The 18,393-nt window shown below is 41.5% G+C and overlaps 1 protein-coding gene across 4 annotated transcripts in view; it reads left to right on the forward strand.

Moving 5' to 3' along the window:
* The first annotated feature begins 2,155 nt into the window (after positions 1 to 2,155).
* Positions 2,156 to 18,393, forward strand: part of CDKL2 (cyclin dependent kinase like 2) — an 87,321-nt gene continuing 71,083 nt past the window's right edge. For 3 of the 4 annotated variants that reach the window (XM_058433838.1, XM_032150011.2, XM_058433849.1), the window contains exons 1-2: positions 2,186 to 2,639; positions 6,740 to 6,936. In XM_058433838.1, the coding sequence (XP_058289821.1) occupies positions 6,769 to 6,936 (168 nt within the window). In that variant the 5' untranslated portion in view covers positions 2,186 to 2,639; positions 6,740 to 6,768. Of the gene's footprint in view, positions 2,640 to 6,739; positions 6,937 to 18,393 lie in introns of all 4 variants that reach the window. The other variant, XM_058433842.1, reaches the window with a different exon arrangement.

An 18,393-nucleotide genomic window follows, 5' to 3' on the forward strand; every position in this document is an offset into this window, starting at 1 on the left:
AGAAAAAATAGGCCGGGCGCCGTGGGTCATGCCTGTAATCCCAGCACTTTGAGAGGCTGAGGCGGGTGGATCAACTGAGGTCAGGAGTTCGAGACCAGTCTGGCCAACATGGCGAAAACCCTCCTCTACTAAAAAAAGAAAAAAATTAGCCGGGCGTGGTGGTGGGGTCCTGTAATCCCTGCTACCTGGGAAGCTGAGACAGGAGAATCGCTTGAACCCAGGAAGCAGAGGTTGCAGTGAGCCAAGATCGTGCTGCTGCACTCCAGCCTGGGCAAACAGAGTGAGACTCTGCCTCAGAAAAAAAGAAAGAAAGAAAAAATAGTAACACAATCCTGTTTCTACATAATACCTTCTCTATAACAATCCTGTAGATGGCCAGAATGTGTAAGTCTTTAATAACCTCTGTCCTCTACAACTGGCTTTCAAACTCAGTTCTTACTGAAATTGTTTTGTTTGTTTGTTTGTTTTCTTTTTTTCAGCCTCCCAAGTAGCTGGGATTACAGGCGTTCACAACCATGCCCAGCTAATTTTTGTATTTTTAGTAGAGACGGGGTTTCACCATGTTGGCCTGGCTGTTCTCAAACTCGTGACCTCAGGTGATCCGCCCGCCTTGGCCTCCCAAAGTGCTGGGATTACAGGCATGAGCCACCGCATCCAGCTGAAATTGTTTCCTAAAGCATCACTTGTTCGCCAAATCCAGTATTTTCAGTCTTTATCCTTTGGTTCCCTGTGAGATATAAATAGATTATTTAAGCTTCTAGGCCTCTTGCATGAAGGGGCCTTAAAATGTTATATGGTTGAATATGATTATAAAGTTGCAAAAGTAAAATAGTTTTGCGCTCTTGTTCTTGAGCTTCAGGCCCAGCAAAACTGAATCTACTCCCATACAAAAGAAGTTCATCAGATTCTCTTATAGCCTATAGAGGTACCAAATGGGACAGGGCTTCTCGCAACTTGGACACAGCTAAGGACAGAGCTAATTGCTACATTAACAGTCACATCTTGAATTGATCAAATAATTCTATTCTTTCCATAAGTCAGGTCTGGTTCTCAATATTACAGGTTCAGGAACTAGATTTTAAGCAGTTTGACCAAGGTAATTAACCACTAGGAGATTAATGCAAACTAACCAAACTCACAAAAGAATGTCTATTTCTTAATGTGCAAGAAGGAATCAATACCTTAACATTAATTATTTATACCTTAATATTGACTAGGGTATATGGTAGACACTTGTCTATCCAGGACACTCTATTCCCTAAATCAAAGTAGTTTTGAGATCAAAATAATCATGAAGGTTTAGTTATCATGATTGAAAGTGTTATTTTACTGGCCTTATGGCCTCCTTGCTGCCTCAGATCCCTTGAAAATGGGGTAAGCTCTGTTCCTGTGTGATTTAAGCCTGTGCATGATTCTGACCTACCAGTCTTGCTCAGTCATGGATTGAGCTGCGTTTTTACATTTAAGGCAAGTTTCATCGCAAGCCCTAACTCCACCCTATTTGGCTGCCATACGCGGGTGTTGTGCTTGTCCTCCAGATCCCCAGCCATCCCAGGGCTTTCCCATTCCACTCATGCCCTCTCTTCCCCTTCCTCCATCTCAGTGTTTTCCCTCACTCTCAATGGCCAGACTGGACTTCCCAAGGTCCCTCCTAACGTCAGGTCTGTCATCATCTACCTTCTTCCACCTTGCCTCGCCTACTAATCATCACCTCCTAGACTGTCACCGTTATCTCCTACCTGGCTCACACTGGCCCCACCGCCCAGAACGGAAAGGAAGCATGGAATCCCGGTCAGGCCGCGCCTTCGCGACTCAGGGCGCCCGGGGCCCGCCCCTGCCCCAGCGGCGAGGCTGTGAGGGAAACCGTATCGCATTTTGCATAGTCTTCGCAGTCCTGCATAACCGCCACCTTTACCCTTCGCGTGGGTATCACAATCGCCACCTCCCCCTGGGGAAGGCAGAAAGGCGCCTCCAGACGAGAACCAAGGCGTGTGGGGACGCAGGGCCTCTGCGTGTCAGGGAGCAGAACCTGGGCCCAGCCCTAGGTGAAGGGGCGGGGTGGTTGGCCCTGAGCCAATCATGGCTCGTGACGACACGGCTCGGCCAATCAGAAGAAGGGAGGCCTGGCGCTCTCGGGGCGGGTGAGGAACCGCCCCCCTTGCAGCTCCGCGGCCAACGCCTTCGCCCAGGGGTAGTTGGAGCGGTGCAGGTTCCCAGGCTCCAGGTACTGGGCGCCTTACGAGCTGGGAGGTGGTGCCTCTCACCCAGCTAATTGCTTTCTAGTCCTTGGCCTTCACAGGTGTTGGTGCCTGCGGTGAACGCATTCTGACCTGCGCCGTATCTGTCTCCCAAGACTTTGTGCCTATGGTTGGGGACAGAGTGAGGCCGTTGCCTTGACGACGACAGCATGCGGCCCGTGGTCCTAAGTGTGAGCTTGCGGCGGACCGAGGCCCACCTGCCTCCCTGCCTGCTTCGCCCTGGACTCGTGACTGCGTCCGCAGAAGAAATCACAACAGCGCTGGAATTGCTAGTTTGCTAGGCAGCATCTTTTGGACCTGCGAGCCATATGCATTTCACCTCAAATTTGTTTCCAAGTTGAAAACCTTTGGGTCTTTCTATGCGAACGGATTGAAGAAACGGTAAGTATAGTACATTTTAAAGCTTCTATTATCTCGTTCTTTGATCTATAAAATATTTCAATCTGTCTTTTTTTTTTTTTTTTTTGAGACGGAGTTTCACTCTTGTTGCCCAGGCTGGAGTGCAATGGCACGGTCTCGGCTCACCGCAACCTCTGCCTCCTGGGTTCAAGCGATTATCTTGCCTCAGCCTCCCAAGTAGCTGGGATTACAGGCATCACCACCACGCCCGGCTCAGTTTGTATTTTTAGTAGAGACAGGGTTTCCCCATGTTGATTAGGCTGGTCTCGAACTCACGACCTCAGGTGATCCGCCCGCCTCGGCCTCACAAACTGTTGGGATTACCGGCGTGAGCCACCGCTCCCGGCCCTTTAATCGTCTTAAACAAAAAATTAGCATTCTCCAAATATTTTTATCAAAATTGTTGCTATTAGAACCATCCAGAAATAACACCTTGCCCATTGGCCAGGTTTCTTTTTCGTTTGTATTACCTTTCCATTCAAGAGCAGAAGGCATGAGAAGTTATAGTTTATGAGTAACTGTTTCAGGAAACAAGAGGCTTGGTAGGCTGTGATACTTTTAAAGTATTTGTGGACAGTGCCACTTGAAAAAGCAGGTGTGTTCAATGTGGTGTGTCCAGATGTGCAATTGGTTGGGAGAATAAACTTGAAGCAGTCAACTTGCATTAATGTTAGCTTGTGATACGCTTCAGAACACCTCAGACATGCTTAAAGTCATTTTTTTTTCACTTTGTGCTTTCAAATATTGAGGACACCAATTACAAAATGTTTAAAAATGATTCAGGTTATAGATTCAAGCTATTTTTGTCATTGGTATGATAAACCTACAGTCTAGTCCCTAATAAAACATACTCTCTTAATGGAAGAGAAAAAAAATAAGAAGGGATAGAATTATATGGAGATTTTTTTCAAATACAAACATTTTATTAAAAAATAGTTAATGGAAGTGAAATAGAAGGTAAAATGTCAAATGCATGGAAAGTTAGTGTCTGGGACACTGCTCTGTAAAAAGTTTCTAGTAGAATCTACTATGATAACTGGTAGTAAAATAATAATTTAAGTTGATGTTCATTGGTATTGTTTTCATTTCCCACTCCTCAAGATCAATCTTCTGGTTCTCCATGTATATCTACATTAAAAATATGTATATTATAAAATCTCAAACTATTATATGTCAAGTGTGGAAAACGTATTGTATACATTGGATTAGTATAGTTTGCTAGAACAAAGAGAATATTTGTTTTGTCTTTGCATCACTGTTCCAATAGAGAAACAGGAAAAACAGTTCACGATCTGAGTAAATTAATTTTAGATTGCCGTAAGTATATGATTAATACAATAGGCAAGAATTATTTCTCTTTCCAAAGTTTAATAAATGAGCATTTTTATATTGTCAGGTGTAAAAAAAATCAACCCTGAATCGTCATTGGATATATAATTATTAAAAGACTTTGTTTTTTTCTTCTGAAACCATTGGAACCACATTGGGATTTAGAGCAGCATTTTTTATTCTTATTGGAGTTATAGTTTAATAGCTTATATATATCATGGCAATCAAACCTTATGAGTTAAAATCTATCTGTATTTGGACTGAAATAATTTTTTTTTTGTCCCAAAGCATTTTGTCCAATGACTGCTGGACCTTCATCAATCATTGGTAAAACAAGAAAGATTCTCTTAGGATTGCCTTTGTTCAGAAAATGTCATATAATATGAGTAAAAAATTTCAAGGCCGGGCGCGGTGGCTCATGCCTGTAATCCCAGAACTTTCGGAGGCCGAGGCAGGCAGATCACGAGGTCAGGAGATCAAGACCATCCTGGCTAACACGCTGAAACCCCGTCTCTACTGAAAATACAAAAAATTAGCCGGGCGTGGTGGTGGGTGCCTGTAGTCCCAGCTACTTGGGAGGCTGAGGCAGGAGAATGGCGTGGACCCGGGAGGCAGAGTTTGCAGGGAGCCAAGATCGCGCCACTGCACTCCAGCCTGGGCGACAGAGCGGGACTCTGTCTCAAAAAAAAAAAAAATTTCAAACACAAATTCAAATTATATTTATAGTGAGTAATCATTAACAGGATTTTTGAAATACTTTTACTGTATTTGGTACTACTACTATTTAATTTAATTTAATAATTACATTAAATTTAATAAAATTTAATTTAATTTTAAAAATCTGCTTATATACCGATGTCATTTCTCTTATTTTCTAATTTCAATATAGTAACAGTAACATGGCGAAACCCCATCTCTATTAAAAGTACAAAAATTAGCTGGGCGTGGTAGTGGTGCCTGTAACCCCAGCTACTGGGGAGGCAGAAACAGGGAATCGCTTGAACCTGGGAGGCAGAGGTTGCAGTGAGCTGATTTCGCGCCAGTGCACGAGACTCCGTTTCAAAAAAAAAAGAAAAGTAAAGAAAAATATTTTATGAAAGATGCTCTGTGTTAATTTGTTATGTGATCAAATATTTTTTCCAATTAAGTGGAAGGTGCATAAGTATTTCCAACATTGATCTAAATTCAGTGTGACAAAAATGTTGATCTTCATTAAAACTAAATTCAGGCCGGGCGCTGTGGCTCACGCCTGCAATCCCAGCACTTCGGGAGGCCAAGGTGGGTGGATCACTTGAGGTCAGGAGTTCGAGACCAGGCTGGGCAACATGGCAAAACCCCGTCTCTACGAAAATACAAAACTTACCTGGGTGTGGTGGCTCCCACCTGTAATCCCAGCTACTCAGAGGCTGAGGCAGGAGAATTGCTTGAACCCAGGAGGTGGATGTTGCAGTGAGCCTAAATCTCACCACTACACTCCAGCCTGGGCAACAGAGCAAGACTCCGTCCCAAACAAACAAACAAACAAACAAAACCCCCCACCAAATTCAGTTACGCATCTTTGAGTGAAAGGGAATTGTGCTTTTTTTTTTTTTTTGAGACAGAGTCTCACTCTGTCACCCAGGCTGGAGTGCAGTAGCGCTATCTTGGCTCACTGCAACCTCCTCCTCCCGGGTTCAAGGGATTCTCCTGCCTTAGCCTCCCGAGTAGCTGGGACTGTAGGGGTGCACCACCATGCCTGGCTAATTTTTATATTTTAGTAGAGACAGGGTTTCACCATGTTGGCCAGGCTGGTCTCGAACTCCTGACCTCAGGTGATCTGCCCGCCTCGGCCTTCTAAAGTGCTGGGATTACAGGTGTGAGCCACCGCACCTGGCCTGTGCATTTTGTTTTTTTGAGACAGATTCTCGCTCCGTTGCTCAGGCTGGTGTGCAGTGCCATCACAGCTCACTGCAGCCTCAACCTCCTGGGCTCAAGCAATTCTCCTGCCTCAGCCTCCCAAGTAGCTGGGACCACAGGCATACACCACCACACCCAGCTAATTTAAAAATGTCTTCTGTAGAGACAGAGTCTTGCTATGTTGCCCAGGCTGGAATTGTGCTTTTTTTTTTTTTTTTGAGACGGAGTCTTGCTCTGTCGCCCAGGCTGGAGTGCAGTGGCACGATCTTGGCTCACTGCAAGCTCCGCCTCCTGGGTTCACGCCATTCTCCTGCCTCAGCCTCCTGAGTAGCTGGGACTACAGGTGCCTGCCACCACGTCTGGCTAATTTTTTTGTATTTTTAGTAGAGACGGGGTTTCACCGTGTTAGCCAGGATGGTCTTGATCTCCTGACATTGTGATCCGCCCACCTCGGCCTCCCAAAGTGCTGGGATTACAGGCGTGAGCCACCGCTCCCGGCCTGGAATTGTGCTTTTTAAAGTGAGTTGTAATTGTTATGTATGATAGCTCAAGTATTGCTTTATTAGAATTAAAAATACATGGAATTTCATTAACATGACATTAGTAATTTAAAGTTAATGGCTTCAATTCCATTTGCCTGCGTGTGACCATTTTGAAAACACAGCTTAATGTGTGTGACCATTTTGAAAACATAGCTTACATGTAGAAACACTAGGAAATTGTGAATTAATACAGGACAGCCATGAACACAGTGACTACTCTAATATGGAAAACAAGCAGGGAAGAATTAATTTGCTGGGAAGGTGGAGGAAATTAATGTACTCAACATTGTTAAATCTATGTTTTGGTTTTCACAGCAAAAAGTTTCTACTGACTTTAAATTAAAATGGAAAAATATGAAAACCTGGGTTTGGTTGGAAAAGGGAGTTATGGAATGGTGATGAAGTGTAGGAATAAAGATACTGGAAGAATTGTGGCCATAAAGAAGTTCTTAGAAAGTGACGATGATAAAATGGTTAAAAAGATTGCAATGCGAGAAATCAAGTTACTAAAGGTGAGTAAATGCATATATTGAATCGAAAAAATATAAGTTTCTTTTTTGGCAATAAGAAGAAATACAGTGATTAGATATGCAAATTCATTTATCTGGTGAATGTAAACCTGATTTTAAAAGTGTTTGTTCCTTCTCTCTGTATCTTTCTGTGTATTTATCAATCATCTATCTATAGTCTGTGTTAGGAGTCCCAAAGACCACCCCAGATCTGATGACTTGTTAGGAGGAATACCATTAATTTTTGTTCTTTATTATTTCATTTTTTCTACTTATTTGTATGGGTTTATTTTGCAGCCCTTTTTCCTAATTTGTTGAGATAGATGCTTCTCTAATTTCCCGACATTTTTCCCCTCAAATATGCATTTAAGGATATACATTTTCCTGTAGGAACAGCTTGGTATGTATCCTGGAAATTTTGATTGTTAACAATATTTTCTCATTTCCGTTCTATTTTTCTTAATCCCTGAGTTATTTAAAAGTACATTTCTGAAATTCCAAACATGGACATTTTCTAGGTTATTCTTTCCTGGTTATTTATTTGTGAGACAACTGCCCTATGTTCTGAGTATACACCATATAAGAATTTATTTCTTTGAAATTTCTTGATATTTGCTTTTTGGTTCAGAATATAGTCAACTAAAAAAAACCCTCTTGTTCTTGAAAAGTATTTCATATATGTTCATTAGCTCATGTTAATTGTGTTGTTCAAATCTTCCAAATTCTAATTTATTTTTCTTATATTCTTGTTTTATCCAGCACTGAGAAGAAATATGTTAAAGTCTTCCTTTGTAATTATTGATTTTTCTACTTTTCATTGTAGTTCAGTTAATGTTTATTTTTATAAACACAAACAGTATTATTAGTGTGTTATATTTAGAATTATTATATCTTGCTGTTGAGTTAAATCTTTTGTCATTATGCAATAACCCTTTTTATTATAGTAATATTTTGTTTCGTTGGATTTTTTTGAGACGGAGTCTCACTCTGTTACCAGGCTGGAGTGCAATGGCGCTATCTCAGTTCACTACAACCTCCTCCTTCCGGGTTCAAATGATTCCCCTGCCTCAGGCTCCCAAGTAGCTGGGACTACAGGTGCGCGTCACCATGCCTGGCTAATTTTATTTTTTTTTCGTATTTTAGTAGAAGACAGAGTTTCACTATGTTGGTTGGGATGGTCTCGATCTCCTGACCTCATGAACCGCCCACCTCAGCCTCCCAAAGTGCTGGGATTACAGGCGTGAGCCACCACACCCGGTCGTTTCATTTTGTTTTTTTGACACAGGGTCTTGCTCTGTCCTCCAGGCTGGAGTGCCGTGGCATGATCATGGCTCACTGCAGCCTTGAACTCCTGGGCTCAAGCAATCCTACACCTCAGTCTCCCAAGTAGCTGGGATTGCAGGTGTGTGCCACTATGCCTGGCTAATTTTTTTATTTTTAGTAGAGATAAGATCTCACTATGTTGCTCAGGCTGGTCTCAAACTCCTGAGCTAAAGTAATCCTCCTACCTCGGCCTTTCAAAGTGTTCGGATTATACGTGTGAGCCACCACAGCCGGCCAGTATTTTGTTTTAAGATCTAATTTATTTGAAATTAATAAGAGTACATGCATTAGCTTAATTTTGGTTAGCGTTTCCATAGTAAATCTTTTCCATATTTTTACTTCTAATTTTTCTGAATTCTTTTTTTTTTTTTTGAGATGGAGTTTCACACTTATTGTCTAGGCTGGGGTGCAGTGGTGCAATCTTGGCTTGCTGCAACCTCTGCCTCCTGGGTTCAAGCGATTCTCCTGCCTCAGCCTCCTGAGTAGCTGGTATTATAGGCGCCCGCCACCACGCCTGGCTAATTTTTGTATTTTTAGTAGTGACGGGGTTTCACCATGTTGGCCAGGCTGGTCTCAAACTCCTGACCTCAGGTGATCCGCCCGCCTCAGCCTTCCAAAGTGCTGAGATTACAAGTGTGAGCCACCGCGCCTGTACCCCTAATTTTTCTGAATTCTTGTTTAGATGTATCTCTTGTGAAAACCGTATAGTTATATTTTGCTTTTTTCCTGTTTGATAATATTTGCCTTTTAATTGGAGCATTTATTCCATTTACTTGTAATATAATATCTGATGTATTTTGAATATATATATCTATCACCTTAATATGTGCTATTTGTATTACCAGTTCTCTATTTCTTTGTCTTTTGTTACTTTGGATTGATTACATTTATCATTCCTTTTTTTCTAATAACTTGGAAATTATACATTGTGTTTCTGTCTTTTAGTGGTTACACTAGGGATTTGTTAAAGTCTAATTATCTAATATTTGATCTTAATAATGGTGTTTGACACAGTCAAATCTTATGACTTTTCCCTTATGGCTATCCAGTTGTCCCAGAAACATTTATTGAAAATACCATGTTTTTCCCCACTGTTCTGAATATTCCTTTTGCCACATGTTCTCCTATATAGGCAAGATTTATTCTGTCCCATTGGTCTATTTGTTTAAGCTTGTGCCAGTAGCCCACAATGTTTATCCTAGTTAGTAGGTTTATCCTAGTTAGTAGGTTTTTTTTTGAGACGGGGTCTTGTTGTATCACTCGGGCTGCAGTGCAGTGGCATGATCTTGACTCATTGCAGTCTCTGCCTCCCAGGCTCAAGTGATTCTCCCACTTCAGCCTTCTGAGTAGCTGGGCCTACAGGCGTGTGCCACCATGCTTGGCTAATTTTTGTATTTTTTTGGGTAAAGATAGGGTTTTGCCATGTTGCCCAGGCTAGTCTTGAGCTGCTTGGCTCAAGCAATCCACCCTCCTCAGCCTTCCAAAGTGCTGGGATTACAGGTGTGAGCCACTGCAGCTGGCCTAGTTTGTAAGTTTTTATATCTGGTAGAATAAATCCTTCTGTTTTGTCCTTCTTCTATAAGACTATCTTCCCTATTTTTGTCTGTTTGCATTTCCATATAAATTTTAGAATCAATTTACCAATGCTCATAAAAACTCTAGGAATTTAATTGAATTTATATAGATCAACTTGTGGAGAATTGATGTGTTTACAATATTGCATCCAGTTCATGAACATTGTATAATCCTTTTGTTTCTTGGTCTTCTTGTCTGTTTTTTTTTTTTTTTTTTTTTTTTTTTTTTTTTTTTTTTTTTTTTTTTTTTTTTTTTTTTTTTTTTTTTTTTTTTTTTTTTTTTTTTTTTTTTTGAGATGGAGTCTTGCTCTGTCACCCAGGCTGGAGTGCAGTGGTGCGATCTCATCTCACTGCAACCTCTACCCCCTGGGTTCAAGCAATTCTCCTGCCTCAGCCTCCCAAGTAGCTGGGATTACAGGTGTCCGCCACCACACCTGGCTAATTTTTGTATTTTAGTAGAGACGGGGTTTCACCATGTTGGCCAGGCTGGCCTCAAACTCCTGACCTCGTGATACAGCCACTTTGGCCTCCCAAAGTGTTGGGATTACAGACGTGAGCCACCAGGCCTGGCCAGTCTTCTTGTCTTAACATACACTTTGTCATTAGTATGTTTGAACTTTTGATCATTATTTATATGATATATACTTTTTAATCCTTTCTCCTGTTAACCTTCTGTGTCATTAGATGTAAAGTATATCTCTTATAAGCAGATACAGTTGTTTCTTTTGTTTTATTCAGTCTGACAGTCTTTGTATTTTACTTGGAGTGTTTAGTCTATTTATATTTAATATAAAACTTACATATTTGGATTTATACTTATCATCCTAGTTGCCTTCCGTATATCTAGGTTTTTTCTTTTTAAAAATTATTTTGTTAAACATTCTTTTACTAGTATTTTAGAGATTGTTCGAGATATTTTAATATACAAACAACTTATTGATACTCAAACAGGTACTTTTACAATGCAAAAATTTTAGCAATTTTAACTTCAGTTACCCCTCCTTTCTCCCCTCCACCCATCAGATATATGTGTTATTGCTGCTATGTAATATTGTTAAATTCTGTATATAGTTAAATCCCTTTTAAAATTGTTCACAGTCAGCAGTTGTTAGGATATACCTAATATTACCCTTTCTATTACTCTTTAGTCTTCCCTACATTTCTGAGTTTCCATCTGGGGTCATTTTTCTTATGCTTAAAGCACTTCCTTTATTTTCTTTAAAGCAAATCTGATGATAAGAAATTCTTTTTTTTTTTTGAGACGGAGTCTCACTCTGTCGCCCAGGCTGGAGTGCAGTGGCACGATCTCGGCTCACTGCAGGTTCCGCCTCCTGGGTTCATGCCATTCTCCTGCCTCAGCCTCCCGAGTAGCTGGGACTACAGGCGCCCGCCACCTTGCCCGGCTAATTTTTTTTTTATTTTTTTTTATTTTTAGTAGAGACGGGGTTTCACCGTGTTAGCCAGGATTGGTCTCGATCTCCTGACCTTGTGATCCGCCCGCCTCGGTCTCCCAAAGTGATGGGATTACAGGCGTGAGCCACCATGCCTGGCCTGATGATAAGAAATTCTATTAATTTTTGTTGGTGTAAAAAAAAGTATTTATTCTACTTTGTGTTTAAAATACGATTTCAAGCTAGGTGCGATAGCGTGGGCCTATAGTCTTTGCTACTCAGGAGGCTGAGGTGGGAGGATCACTTGAGCCCAGGAGTTTGAGACTGTGGTGTGCTATGATCATGCCTGTGAATAGCCACTGCACTCCAGCCTGGGCACTGTAGTGAGATCTCATCGCTTAAAAAGAAAAAAAGGCTGTTTTCTCAGGATATAGCATTCAGGGTTGTCAGTTAATTATATTCAGTATGTTCAGGATAGAATCCTACTGTTCTGCTGGCTCCGTTGTTTGTATTGAAAAATCAGACATCAGTCTTATTGTGTTCCTTAATAACCATTTTCTTCTAGATACTTTTAAGGTTTTCTCTTTGATTTTCAGGAGTTTACAATAATATGCCTAGGTGTAGGTTTTTTTTTTTTTTTGTCTGTTAATTTTATGGCCCTTGCTTCTATCAAATAATGTCATTTGTCATTTTTAAAAAATGCTCAGGCTGGGCATGGTGGCTCATGCCTGTAATCTCAGCACTTTGGGAGGTCAAGGTGGGTGGATCACTTGAGGTCAGGAGTTCGAGACCAGCCTGGCCAACGTGGTGAAACTCTGTCCCTACTAAAAATACAAAAATTAGCTGGGCATGGTGGTGCGCGTCTGTAGTTCCAGCTACTCAAGAGGCTGAGGCAGGAGAATCTCTTGAACCTGGCAGGCAGAGGTTGAAGTAAACCAAGATCGTGCCACTGCACTCCAGCCTGGGCAACAGAGTAAGACTCCATCTCAAAAAAAAAAAAAACGCTCAGCTATAATTGTTGCTTCATATACTGCTACTGTCCCATTCTCTCTTCTCCATTTAATAATTCAGCTTCATATACTAAGGTTCATATCAGCTACTACTGATAACTTGAGGACTTTTAGGGCTAACCCAAATGAAAGGATTTCACCAGCATTGTACTCCTTCTTTTCACCTTCATGGCCCCTGAACATCAATCACTGCTACCTTAGGCCTGCAACATGGTGAAAAGTGCTACTGATCCTCTTAGTCTTCCCTCTAAAGTGGCATATGTTTCTTGGGTTAAAAAAATTTGGCCCTAATTGCCTGGCTCACTTTTCTGGGTTTCTGTCTTCCTAGCCCAGGTATTTTTTACTATATTATCTTTTTCGTTCCTCCAAGTAGTTGTGTTATATATTTTGTCCAGCTTTTCTACTTGTATTCATTTGGAGAATTGTTACAAATTACCTAGTCTACTGTTACTGTGAACAAAAGTAATTATACTTTTCCATCCTAGAATTTTTATTTGGGTCCACATCTGTTATGTTACTTTTTATGGTTTTAAGTTCCCTCCATTTTTTGAGGTTGACTTTCTTTTTTAAAGAGTAGTAGTCCATATCTGATAATTACAATATGTGAAGTCATTCTGTATCTGTTTCAATTGCCAATATTTTCTGGTATTTCTTACTTATGGTGTCTTATTTCATTGTATGCCTGCTTATCTTCAATTTTGTGCTGAACCTTATCTTTGAAATACTATTATTATCATTGTTATTATTTTTTAGACAGGGTCTTGGCTCTGTCACCCATGCTGGAGTGCAGTGGTGCAATTATGGCTCACTTCAGCCTCAATCTTCCAGACTCAAGCAGTCCTCCTGCCTCAGCTTCCTAAGTAGCTTTGGAGCTTGGACTACAGGCATGTGCCACCATGCCCAGCTAATTTTTTTTTATTTTTTGTGGAGACAGGGTCTCAGTATGCTGCCCAGACTAGTCTCAAACTACTGAGCTCAAGCAATTTTTCCGCCTCAACCTCCCCAAATGCTAGAATCATAGGCGGGAGCCACCACGCCTGTCCTGAAAGATTATTTTTTAAAAATAATTTGAGGCTAAGGTAAAAATATTTTTCTCCACAGACAATTTTTATTTCATTCTTCCATGTTCATGGGCACTGTGCCAGTAATCAATTTATTGTCTCTCAACTCCAAATCATTCCTTTTTTTACCTACTTTGTGATATTAGAGCTGGACTCTGTAAACATTTCTTTTTTTTTGCCAGCTGATTTGATTTTAGGTTTTGTTAACAGATAGAGGGCATGGAAAGACACTGTCCGTCCTTAGCAAGACGAAGAAGCTTTTCTTCCAGCTTCTGGTGTGCTTTTTTTTTTTTTTTTTGATACAGCTGTGAGTCCATCACCATGTGGGAGGTCTGTTAGCTCACTTCAGCATCTTTCTTTCTTTTTTTTTTTTGAGACGGAGTCTCGCTCTGTCACCCAGGCTGGAGTGCAGTGGCGCGATCTCGGCTCATTGTAAGCTCCGCCTCCTGGGTTCACGCCATTCTCCTGCCTCAGCCTCTCCGAGTAGCTGGGACTACAGGCGCCCGCCACCACGCCCAGCTAATTTTTTGTATTTTTAGTAGAGACGGGGTTTCACCGTGGTCTCGATCTCCTGACCTCGTGATCCGCCCGCCTCGGCCTCCCAAAGTGCTGGGATTACAAGCGTGAGCCACCGCGCCCGGCCAGCATCTTTCAAGGACCAGTTCTGGCCTACCTACTCATTCTGGTGAGTTTCTCTACCAACTGCTGGCCACTCTACAAACCATCTCTGGCCTGTGTGCTCTGGTGAATTTTTTCACTATTGGCAATCTTTACATTTTTGTGGCTGCTGGGCCATTTCCAATGAGGACTACATGTCTGGTGGTTATTGGGGGCTCTTCTACATTTTTAGTTCCTTCTTGTGCCCTACGTACTTTCCTTCAGCCGTAAAAGTGGGGCTTCCTGTATTTGCTAGTTTAAACATATCCCTTAGAGTCTTCTTTTACCCCCTTTAGTAATTAACTACCCTTCGTAATGAAAAATTATTTACATTAAAATTTTCCCAGTTCTGGTTTCTGTCTGATCCAAGCACACTACCAGCCCAGGACCTCCTTAGTTAAGTTCAAAGTTCTTGCTTATAGTCTCTTTTTATCTGTGTTTCTTTTTTTTTTTTTTTTTGAGACGGAGTCTCGCTCTGTCACCCAGGCTGGAGTGCAGTGGCGCAATCTCGGCTCACTGCAAGCTCTGCCTCCCGGGTTCACGCCATTCTCCTGCCTCAGCCTCTCCGAGTAGCTGGGACTACAGGCGCCTGCCACCACGCCCGGCTAATTTTTTTGTATTTTTAGTAGAGACGGGGTTTCACTGTGGTCTCGATCTCCTGACCTCGTGATCCGCCTGCCTCGGCCTCCCAAAGTGCTGGGATTACAAGCGTGAGCCACTGCGCCCGGCCTTATCTGTGTTTCTTATTATCCTTTAGAACTGAATGTTGTTTTTGAAATTTTATCTGTAGAAATATTTTGAGGCTAAGGTAAGGTTTTCTTTGTCCAGAGGCGATATTCATTTGCTTCTGACAGGTACATGGAGATGCTCCCAGTCCAGTATGTGAATACAAGTTCAAGGCTTTTAGTTCCTTGAACCTGATGTTAAGTCTAGTGAAGCCTCGTTTATGTCTATTCATTTTCACTCTGGAGGATGTAGTTTTTTGGGTCCTAGCTTTAATTGGAGGTGGTTTCTCAGATATCCCACCTTTAGAAGGCTTTTGGACTTTGGCTTTTCCCTTTTAGCCCTGGGGAGCCACAAAAATCAAAGCTCATTTCTACATTTGTTACTTGATGTCAAAATTAGCTTTGAGTCCTGAGGTTAACTCTCTGGATTCTCGTGTTCTTGATTTTAGCCCAGTAATCCTCACTGTCGTTTTAGCCTTTTATTTGTTTAAGAAGATTTTTTGAAAACTAATCCAACTTTTAAAGAATTTTCAATGGCTGGGCACGGCGACTCGCCTGTAATCCCAGCACTTTGGGAGGCCGAGGCGGGCAGATCACCTAAGGTCGAGAGTTCCAGACCAGCCTGACCAACACGGAGAAACCCCGTCTCTACCAAAAATACAAAATTAGCCGGACATGGTGGTGCATGTCTGTAATCCCAGCTACTTGGGAGGCTGAGGCAGGAGAATTGCTTGAACCTGGCAGGCGGAGGAGGTTGCGGTGAGCCGAGATTGCGCCATTGCACTCTAGCCCGGGCAACAAGAGCGAAACTCCGTCTCAAAAAAAAAAAGAATTTTCAACTGGAGGGCTGGTCTGAGTTATTCAGTCTGCCATTACCAAAGAAGGTAACCATCTGCCATTAAAAATATAAGCACAAAGGCAGAGAACCTGTGGAGCTGAGTCTGTGCTTTTTTTTTTTTTTTTTGACGGAGTCTCGCTCTGTTGCCCAGGCTGGAGTGCAGTGGCACGATCTCGGCTCACTGCAACCTCCGCCTCCTGGGTTCAAGTGATTCTCGTGCCTCAGCCTCCTGAGTAGCTGGGACTACAGGCACCCACCACCACGCCCAGCTAATTTTTTTTTTCTTTTTTTTTTTTTATTATAATACTTTAGGTTTTAGGGTACATGTGCACAATGTGCAGGTTTGTTACATATGTATCCATGTGCCATGTTGATTTCCTGCACCCATTAACTCGTCATTTAGCATTAGGTGTATCTCCTAATGCTGTCCCTCCCCCCTCCCCCAACCCCACAACAGTCCCCGGAGTGCGATGTTCCCCTTCCTGTGTCCATGAGTTCTCATTGTTCAATTCCCACCTATGAGTGAGAACATGCAGTGTTTGGTTTTTTGTCCTTGCGATAGTTTACTGAGAATGATGTTTTCCAGTTTCATCCATGTCCCTACAAAGGACATGAACTCATCATTTTTTATGGCTGCGTAGTATTCCATGGTGTATATGTGCCACATTTTCTTAATCCAGTCTATCGTTGTTGGACATTTGGGTTGGTTCCAACTCTTTGCTATTGTGAATAGTGCCACAATAAACATATGTGTGCATGTGTCTTTATAGCAGCATGATTTATAGTCCTTTGGGTATATACCCAGTAATGGGATGGCTGGGTCAAATGGTATTTCTAGTTCTAGATCCCTGAGGAATCGCCACACTGACTTCCACAATGGTTGAACTAGTTTACAGTCCCACCAACAGTGTAAAAGTGTTCCTATTTCTCCACATCCTCTCCAGCACCTGTTGTTTCCTGACTTTTGAATGATGGCCATTCTAACTGGTGTGAGATGGTATCTCACTGTGGTTTTGATTTGCATTTCTCTGATGGCCAGTGATGATGAGCATTTCTTCATGTGTTTTTTGGCTGCATAAATGTCTTCTTTTGAGAAGTGTCTGTTCATGTCCTTTGCCCACTTTTTGATGGGGTTGTTTGTTTTTTTCTTGTAAATTTGTTTGAGTTCATTGTAGATTCTGGATATTAGCCCTTTGTCAGATGAGTAGGTTGCAAAAATGTTCTCCCATTCTGTAGGTTGCCTGTTCACTCTGATGGTAGTTTCTTTTGCTGTGCAGAAGCTCTTTAGTTTAATTAGATCCCATTTGTCAATTTTGGCTTTCGTTGCCATTGCTTTTGGTGTTTTAGCCCGGCTAATTTTTGTATTTTCATTAGAGACAGGGATTCACCATTTTGGCCAGGCTGATCTCGAACTCCTGACTTCATGATCCGTCCGCCTTGGCATCCCAAAGTGCTGGGATTACAGGCATGAGCCACCATGCCTGGCCGATAGTGTGTGTTTTAATTATGATTGCAGGGTTGAAGCTACTGTGGAAATCTTTGCAAAAAGGACTTGACATAGAGTAGAGAAAGAGAAATTATCTAGTGCTATAGTGTGAATTTTTTATAAAGAGTAAAAAGTTTTAGTATAATGTTTTCTTCTATTAGAAATGTGCCAAAACAGCCCAATGGAACAACTGACATTCTAGTATTATTTAGATTTTTTATTTGATAAAATAGAACTTGCCAGAATTTATAGTTCCATTAGGATATGAAATTTATGGGTTTTGGGGCATTTTTTTTTGATTTGTTTAGTTTTTTGGTTTTTTTGAGAAGGTGTTTTAATCATGCCTCTACCAGTTATTGCTGTGTGACCTTGGACAAGTTCCTTACCCTCTGTGTGAGTTAGTTGCTTCAGCTATAAAGCAGGATAATAATTGTACCTATTTCATAATGCTATTGTGCTTAGAATAGTACCTGGAACATAGTAAGCATTGTGTAAGTATTAGTTGTTATTATGTATAATATCGTACTCTTTTATAACTTTTATTTTTTTCTTGGCAACACTTCTTTTACATTGTAAAATGTCTGTTTTAAGGGAAGGCAGGGTAGAAGTTTTTTTTTTAACTTTTAAGTTCAGGGGTACATGTGCAGGATGTACAGGTTTGTTACATAGGTAAACATGTGTCATGGGGGTTTGTTGTACAGATTATTTCATCACCTAGGTATTCAGCCTGGTATCCATTAGCTAATGATTAGGTGATGATGGTACCTAGTCTTTGAATTTGTTGACCACACAATTCTTGATGACTTGGAGCTCTTTCCAAATGGACTAGACTACTAAGTAGTTCAAAAGTACTTGTTTCAGATTATTAATATGGAATTGGATTTTGTCACAGTCACGATATAAGTCTTGGGTTTAAAGAATTATTTGTCAGTCATTTTTCCTGGTCCTCTCCCTTCTCCCACCCTTTGCCCTCTGGTAGGCCCCAGTGTGTGTTGTTCCCCTCTACGTGCCCTCATCATTTAGCTCCCTCTTATAAGTGACAACATGTGGTATTTGGTTTTCTGTTCCTGTTAGTTTGCTGAGGATAATGGCTTCCAGCTCCATCCATGTCCCTGCAAAGGACATGATCTCATTCTTCTTTATGACTGCGTAATATTCCATGATGTATATGTATAACTCTTTAAAAAATATTTTTCTATATGATCTCTGAATTCCTTTTTTTTTTTTTGGAGATGGAGTCTTGCGCTGTCACCCAGGCTGGAGTGCAGTGGTGCAATCTCGGCTCACTGCAACTTCCGCCTCCTGGGTTCAAGCGATTCTCCTGCCTCAGCCTCCTTAGAAGCTGGGATTAATTCATCGATATTACTTCATTACTTCATGGTGGTGGCCAGGCAT

This window comes from Hylobates moloch, unplaced genomic scaffold (assembly GCF_009828535.3).
Source record: "Hylobates moloch isolate HMO894 unplaced genomic scaffold, HMol_V3 SCAFFOLD_2, whole genome shotgun sequence".
Lineage (NCBI taxonomy): Eukaryota > Metazoa > Chordata > Mammalia > Primates > Hylobatidae > Hylobates > Hylobates moloch.